At 47.3% G+C, this 7,968-nt stretch overlaps 2 protein-coding genes across 3 annotated transcripts in view; both read left to right on the top strand.

Moving 5' to 3' along the window:
* Nucleotides 1-4,665, top strand: part of LOC125627833 (uncharacterized) — a 45,947-nt gene extending 41,282 nt beyond the window's left edge. The window contains exon 2 of the mRNA XM_048832386.2: nt 3,393-4,665. Coding sequence (XP_048688343.2) covers nt 3,393-4,315 — 923 coding nt within the window. The 3' untranslated portion in view covers nt 4,316-4,665. The remainder of the gene's footprint in view (nt 1-3,392) is intronic.
* Nucleotides 1-7,968, top strand: part of LOC125627831 (cAMP-dependent protein kinase catalytic subunit alpha-like) — a 132,150-nt gene that overhangs the window by 58,333 nt on the left and 65,849 nt on the right. The gene's annotated exons all lie outside the window — the stretch shown is intronic.

The raw sequence follows: 7,968 nt of genomic DNA, 5'->3' as shown, positions 1-7,968 counted from the left end.
TGTTAGGGTGGATAAAAATCAATGACTTAAAAAAAAAAATATCGGATTTTTTTTATTTAAATTGGATTTTTGAGGAAAAAACATCTAAAGATAGTTTTAATTAAGATACTTTATATCTCATCATGGAACAGGGATTATAAATTCTAATTCCATAGTATGAGACAATATATTCATGTAATGTTTAAGAAAAGTTTTGTAAATGAGTTCTCATAGTTCATGGATTAGGGACCCAGCCTTATGGGGTTCCACAGGCTTCTGTATAGATTATTTAGGTTAATCTTTCTAGCTACCCCATGGGACTCAGTGCTCAGTCTAGAAGATACCGTCAGAAATGCTTCGTTTTGCAGTTGTATTACGTTGTAGTGGCAACAGCGTGGATTGTGGGTAAGATCTGATTTGTATATTGACCTGTGCCTGGGGCTTGGTCCTTTGGGACCGAGAGAACCTTTTTTCTTTTACTGGGGTGTTGGTTTTCATAACCATTTATCCCCATAACGAGTGGCACTGGTGGAGATACTGGGAAACTGGAGTGTCTAAGGGAATTGCTTGTGTGACTTGTGGTTAGCCAGTGGGGTGAGACCAAAGTCTGCTCTGTTTGGCTGGTTTGGTTTGCCTTAGAGGTGGAAAACACCCCAGCCTTGGGCTTTAACTGCCCTGCTTTAAGCAATTTGTCCTGAATTGGCACTCTCAGTTGGGTCCCGCCAGAACCAGCCTCGTTACACCTATATACGCGGCCGCGTCAGGCATGCCCAGCGCAGCGTGTACAGTGTTTGTAATCTTTGTTGCGTGTACGCTACTGAAATAGCATAACAAGCCCGTGGCTTTATGTTTGAATTCAATCGTATGATACCCCCCGTTAATTTTAAAATATGGATCGGTTCATTGTTAAGATAAGAAAAGGAGCAGACAAACGGAATGATCATGAATGTGCTGATAGTAATGCAAATACCTCGGACTCCTCGGTTAAGAACTGACATGAAGATAATCATAGAATCATAGAATATCAGGGTTGGAAGGGACCTCGAGGTCATCTAGTCCAACCCCCTGCTCAAAGCCGCCACCAGTTCCAGTGCGTGCAATAAACTGAGTAATGACCAACAGAAACAGACTTTGTCTCTTAGTTCAGGTCAGTGTAGTTCCTATTCAAAGCCATCAAACATTCCATCTGATGACCCGGTCTGTGATATTCCAAAAAATAGGTTGGAACGCCGGTCTCCATTATGAAAAGGAGGACTTGTGGCACCTTAGAGACTAACCAATTTATCTGAGCATGAGCTGTCGTGAGCTACAGCTCACTTCATCAGATGCATACCGTGGAAACTGCAGAAGACATTATATACACAGAGACCATGAAACAATACCTCCTCCCACCCCACTGTCCTGCTGGTAATAGCTTATCTAAAATGATGCATCCGATGAAGTGAGCTGTAGCTCACGAAAGCTCATGCTCAAATAAATTGGTTAGTCTCTAAGGTGCCACAAGTACTCCTTTTCTTTTTGCGAATACAGACTAACACGGCTGTTACTCTGAAACCAGTCTCCATTATCTAGAGGTCCTTATCAGCCTAGATCGAGTATGTTTCCTAGAAGTAAAATAGGGAATAAACAAAGAAGTTTTCAGTCCGATTGGTATGAAAAGTATAGATGGTTAGAATATAGCCCACCAAAGGATGCAGCATTTTGCTTTTACTGCCGTTTCGTCTCCTCTAATGATGCAGCAAACAAAGATCACACTGATCCAGCATTTATTGATAAGGGATTCAGAAACTGGCATAGGGCTAATGAATGTTTTAAAAACCACCAACTGTCAAAATCCAATGTGTTGAGCTGTTCTTCATGGTCAAGTTTTAATGAAGGGAAACCTATTGATGTATCGTTGGAAGAGGGCAAGCAGGCTTATCTGTCTAAACGAGAAGAAGAACGGTGCCATAACCGAAGTGTAATCGAGCAACTGATTGACATTGTTCTGTGTTTGGCGAAAGGTGGGAGACCATTCGGGGTCACAATGAAAAAGCTGACAGTTTTGAGAAAGGTTTATTTCTAAATCTTGTCAATATGCTCCAAAAATATGATCCCGTAATGGCAAAGCATGTGCAACAATCTCCTCGAAATGCTACCTATCTGAGTAATCGCATCCAAAATGATTGAATTGTAGCCTTGCTCAACGTTGTGCAACAAAAGATTGTGTCTTCACTAAATGGAAAAATGGTCTCAGTAATTGCAGACAACACTACTGACTGTGGACACCATGAACAGATGTCCATTGTGGTGCGGTATTTGGACAATGAAAAACATAGTCCAGTTGAACATTTTGGAGGATTGGGCCAAAAGAAATCTGATGAAGTTCAATAAGGATAAGTGCAGGGTCCTGCACTTAGGACGGAAGAACCCAATGCACAGCTACAGACTAGGGACCGAATGGCTAGGCAGCAGTTCTGCGGAAAAGGAGCTAGGGATGACAGTGGACGAGAAGCTGGATATGAGTCAGCAGTGTGCCCTTGTTGCCAAGAAGGCCAATGGCATTTTGGGATGTATAAGTAGGGGCATAGCGAGCAGATCAAGGGACGTGGTGAGGCCTGATCTGGAGTACTGTGTCCAGTTTTGGGCCCCACACTACAAGAAGGATGTGGATAAATTGGAGAGAGTCCAGCGAAGGGCAACAAAAATGATTAGGGGTTTGGAACACATGACTTATGAGGAGAGGCTGAGGTAACTGGGATTGTTTAGTCTGCGGAAGAGAAGAATGAGGGGGGATTTGATAGCTGCTTTCAACTACCTGAGAGGTGGTTCCAGAGAGGATGGTTCTAGACTATTCTCAGTGGTAGAAGAGGACAGGACAAGGAGTAATGGTCTCAAGTTGCAGTGGGGGAAGTTTAGATTGGATATTAGGAAAAACTTTTTCACTAGGAGGGTGGTGAAACACTGGAATGTGTTACCTAGGGAGGTGGTAGAATCTCCTTCCTTAGAAGTTTTTAAGGTCAGGCTTGACAAAGCCCTGGCTGGGATGATTTAATTGGGGATTGGTCCTGCTTTGAGCAGGGGGTTGGACTAGATGACCTCCTGAGGTCCCTTCCAACTCTGATATTCTATGATTCTATGATTTTGTGTCTGTTCAGAGACTAATAACAGTTGATTCTCAGTCTCTCTTTGACCAGTTAAATGACATCCTTGGCATTCTTAAAATTGACTGGTCTTCAGTGATGTCTATCTGTTTTGATGGCACATCTACTATGTCTGAATGTACTGTGGGAGTTCAAATGAAATGTAAAGAAAGAAGCAGTGAAATACTCTATGTACACTGCTATGCGCATTGTTTGAACCTCGTCCTAGAAGATGCATGCACTGCAAGTAAACAAAACAGAACTGTCTTTGATTTTTTTTGTGTTATTCAGACTCTTTATGCCTTCATGGAGGGCAGTCCTGTGCGATATGCAGTAATGGAGAAGATTTCACAGGAAGCAGGATCCCAGTTGAAGACTTTGAAGTCCCTGTCAAACACAAATGGGCATGCAGAGCAGAAGCAGTGGCTGCTGTAAGACAAAACTACTCCATCATTTTACAAGCTTTAAAAGAGATTATTGAAACAACTCGCCTTGCTGATGCTAAAATAAAAGCCAGGGGCCTTATCCATGAACTAAATTCATTCAAGTTCATCTTTGCCCTTCACATGATGCACCCTATTCTCCAGATGGTGGTAAAAGTGAGTAAAGCTCTTCAAGCTCCAGATCTCAACTTACTTACTGCAATGACAGGGGTGAAAAGCTTGTGTAACTCTTCGGCTGCGATGAGAAGTGGCCCAGAATATTTTCAATCTATTTTCAATGACAATGTGAAAATGTGTGTAGAGAATGATATATCGATTCCTCCAGTTAAGAAGAGAAAAACGTCCACTCGTATTGATGTTGCGTTTGAGTTCCAGCATCACTTTGATACAAAAGAGGAGCAGGAGAGAATAACTTCATTCTACCCACTCCTAGACTCAGTGATTACTGCCATTGACCAGCAATTTGAACAGGAGACTTGTAAAATTGTGACTGCAGTGGGAAAACTACTGAGCTTAGACATTGGCAGGGACGATGTGAGAATAATTGCCAACAAATTTAACGTGTCCTTGGATGAGCTGGAAGCTGAAGTCGGATTGCTTAAGGGTTATGACAGATCTGTTCCTAAAGGTAGCACTACGAACACCACCAGAGAATGGCTTGATTGGTTAAAGGAATCGGATCGGTCTCCCAGGCCTTTTACAAATCTATTCAATACTTTGCAGTCTTACCTCTTACAAGCTGTTCATGTGAAAGAACCTCTTCGAAACTAGCACATGTAAAAAGCAAACTAAGAAGTACAAAGTCCCAACAGCGCCTCGACTCACTCATGATTTTGTACATTGAACAAGAATTGGCTTTGTCAGTTAATTACGCTGATGTGATTGAGGAATTTAAGTCCATAACACCTGGTGAGCGACGTCTCATTCTCAAGGACAGGAAGATGAAGAAACCTCAATCTGTTTTGGTCAATTTGGGTTAGCTTATTACCTGGTTAAAGATACAGTCAATTTTCATGATCTTTATCTTTGTATACGCCTGGTTATCACTACAGCAAAAATTTGGTATTTTGTGTCTCATTTTTCAAGTTTGTATTTTTTAAGTAAAGTTTAGTTGTTAATTTAAAAAACATTGTTCAGTTAAGTTTTAGTTTCTTTAGTTTGTTTGATTAATAAAAATAATGTCCTTTAGGATTGGCTATGCAATAAATGTTCGCCTTAAAAAAAAAATTAAAATTCCCTGGGGGCACACCCTAATGAAATGTGCTGCGCACACCATGGGTGCAACAGACAAGGGGGCGACTGTGTCAGCCCCCCAAAGGTGCAGAGGAGGTGATGGACCAGCCGGCCAAACAAGTGCACCCACAGGAGGAGCTGGATCCAGAACTGGAAGTCAAAATCTGAGCCTTCCTCAATCCCACAAAGGTGGCTGGGTCTGAGCTCCATGCTGCCGCTCCCGGTGCTGCAGACCTTGGCTCCTGGCCACCGGGATTTGATTCAGGCTGCCTTCCTTATCTATGCCACCCAAGGCTGCCCCATGGCTGCATGGCTTCCAACCGGACCTCTGGGACCCTTTGAGGGGGGGAAAACGGGATCTCCGGGGGAGAAATGTCTGGACTGTAGCAGGGTGGGAAGCAGCAGGCTTCACTCCTGTCGCTTCCCAGGCTCAGGGCTCAGCCTGCCCCGGTGAGGAGCGCGCTAGGTATTGTTTCAGAAAGCGCCCCTTGGGAGCAGCCTCAAAGGGGGAGGGAGAGCCAGGGCTGGGCACACCGCCAGGTTCACATGAAGCCCTTAAAGGCGTCGGCTCCCTGCTCCACTTCTGCTCTCAGCTGCTCCATCAGCTGCTGCAGCTAGCCACTGGGCGACCGGTGCTCCCCGGGGATCTCGACTCATGGGCCCATGCGGCAGGACAGGAGGGTGGAATCCCCTGGAACCTGGCCCGGCAGCTCCCTCATCTCAGGAGAAGAAGAAGGGGTGGGGGTGATCTACAGCATCTCTAGGGCAGCAGTTCAAACCCTGTCCAATGTGAAATTAATTTGGCAGGTCTCAGTCCAATTCCCAGAGGGAGAGACCGCCCCATCACAGAATCATCCTCGACAGACAGGACTCCTGGGTTCATTCTCACCATTAGACCATGCTGCCTCCACAAGCCAGGACTAGAACCGAGGAGTCCTGACTCCCAGCCCCTGTTCTAAACACACACACACACACACATACCCCAGCCCCCACTCACTGCATAAGAGGAAAGGCCATGTTAGCTGCTCCTATCCCCTTTGGAGAGAGAGGCTGGTGAGGGGCAGATTATCTTCTGGGCTCCCATTCAAGCCCCTTTCAGGCATTACAGAAATGGGACTGGGGGTGGGCTGGGGTCTCCCCACAGTTCCCAGATGGGAGGGAGATGGTTTTGTGATGGGGAGGCCCATCCCTCTGGGAATTGGACTGACACCTGTCAAACACCTTTCACACTGCAGTGGGTTTGAGCGGGGCTACTAGGAGTCAGGACTCCCGGATTGGAGGGCTGAGAGTCTGATCTTCCTGACTCATCTGGTCTTTGTCAATACAGCCAGCTGGGGCAGCTGAGGCCAGTGCTGCTCCCGCTTGCAACACGACCGGCTTATTTGAGCTGCGTCTGGGTGAATGGAAGCCTTGATGTTGACCAGCCAACAAGAGCAGATCAGCTGAGCAGCTGGGCGGGAAGGTCTCCACCAGCTGCTGCACGCTCAGCACCCCGGGGGTGGGTCTTGAGACAGCCCCTCCCACCTGGGACCTGTGCTGGAGCTCCCTGCATCACTACAAGGCCTAAAAGGGGATTGATTCGAAGCCACTCTCCATGGAAGGGATTGGAGCAGGCCATTAGTGCCCGTCCTCCAGAGCTGGAGCCTAAACCCCCTTCCATGGAACCCGGGGTGCTCAAGCTGTTCAGGTCAGAACAATTCCATTGCCAGCCCCGTCTGAAGGCACCAGCAGAGGGAATTAACTGGGGTGATCAGGGTGGGGGTAACAGATATGTAGCTGAGTCCGCACTCCTGAGGGGCTGCCCCCCACCACGTGCCAATCCGACAGGCTGGCGAGAGTGACGCCGAAAGGGTTAACCTTGTGCAGGTGCAGCTTTGGCAGCACCAGGGGAATTTTCTGCCATCTCAGGTGGCGGGTCCCGCAGGCTCAGCACGAAAGGTTTAAAATATTCCAGCGTGCTCACTAAAAATCATCTGCCTGCAGCCAGCAACGAGCAGCAGCAGGAGGGACAAACGGACACAGCAGATGGCATTTTGCCCTCCTCAGCAATCGGAGCACCATGGCCTGGCCACAGATGGTGACCCCAGGGCAGTCAGCCTCATGGGGCAGCACCAGTGAGAGCCCCACTTGGTATACCCGGTCTAACTAGGGGCGTGTCTGGTCTGGCAGCCTGAAGCTCATTAGTCATTCATTTCAGCAGTGGAATCCCTGCTCCACCCCAGAAGTGGGCGCATCAGGGAAGTGTTGAATGTTCATTGCCTGAACAGCCCTGTGCACCCAGGGAGGCACCACTGGGAGTACAGGCCATTTAACCCAGATAGGTTCATTTTGGTGGAGCAGGCAAGCCACCCTGCTTCAGAAGCCATCGCAAGGACTCGTGATCTTTGAACAACTGAAGCCCACCCAAGCAGCTGCAGGTGTAGAACATACACATCTCGCCCCCCTTAACCCTGCTTCTGCTCCCCCAACAGCAGCGAGCTGGGTCTGTGAACACGCAGGGAGAAGGGAAGATGTAACGCACGGGAGGCGGGGGGGAGGCAAGAGACAGCATGAAATATAGATCTAGGCTCTGCACGCAATCCTCCACTCCCTAAGTTACAGCGAGCTTTCTGTCACAGTTTACCAGGGGCTGTGGCAGATTCTCCAGCACAGGCAATTTTCAAAACAAGTGTGGATGCTTTTCTAAGAGATCTGCTCTAAGTCAAACGGGCAAGTCCTATGGCCTCTGCCACGCTGGAGGTCAGACTAGCCCAGTGGTTTTCAACCTTTTTTATTTGCGGACCCCTGAACAATTTCAAATGGAGATGCAGACCCCTTGGAAATCTTAGACACTGTCTGCAGACCCCCAGGAGTCTGCCAACTACAGGTTGAAAACCACCAGACTAGATGAACATGGTGGTCTCGGCTGGCTTTGGGATCTCTGACAGACGGCCTTGTGGTAAAGGCAGGGGATGGAGATTTGGGTTCCATTCCCAGTTTGGACACCGACTTCACGCAACCTTAGGTGAGTCCTTTCAACTCAGCTCCCTGTCTGTAAAATGGGGCTATGAATCCCTCCATTGTCTGTCTGCTCTCTTTAGATTCAAAGCTCTTTTGGGCAGAGAGTCTTTCGAGGTGTCCAAGGGCCATGGATCGGGTCATCACGTGCAACTGTAATACAAATAATACAAACCCAGTCCATTCTTAACCAG

The sequence above is a fragment of the Caretta caretta genome, chromosome 20 (assembly GCF_965140235.1).
Source record: "Caretta caretta isolate rCarCar2 chromosome 20, rCarCar1.hap1, whole genome shotgun sequence".
Classification (NCBI taxonomy): Eukaryota; Metazoa; Chordata; order Testudines; family Cheloniidae; genus Caretta; species Caretta caretta.
The sequence above is the reverse complement of the archived record's forward strand: the minus strand, read 5'-3'. Positions and strand labels throughout refer to the sequence as shown.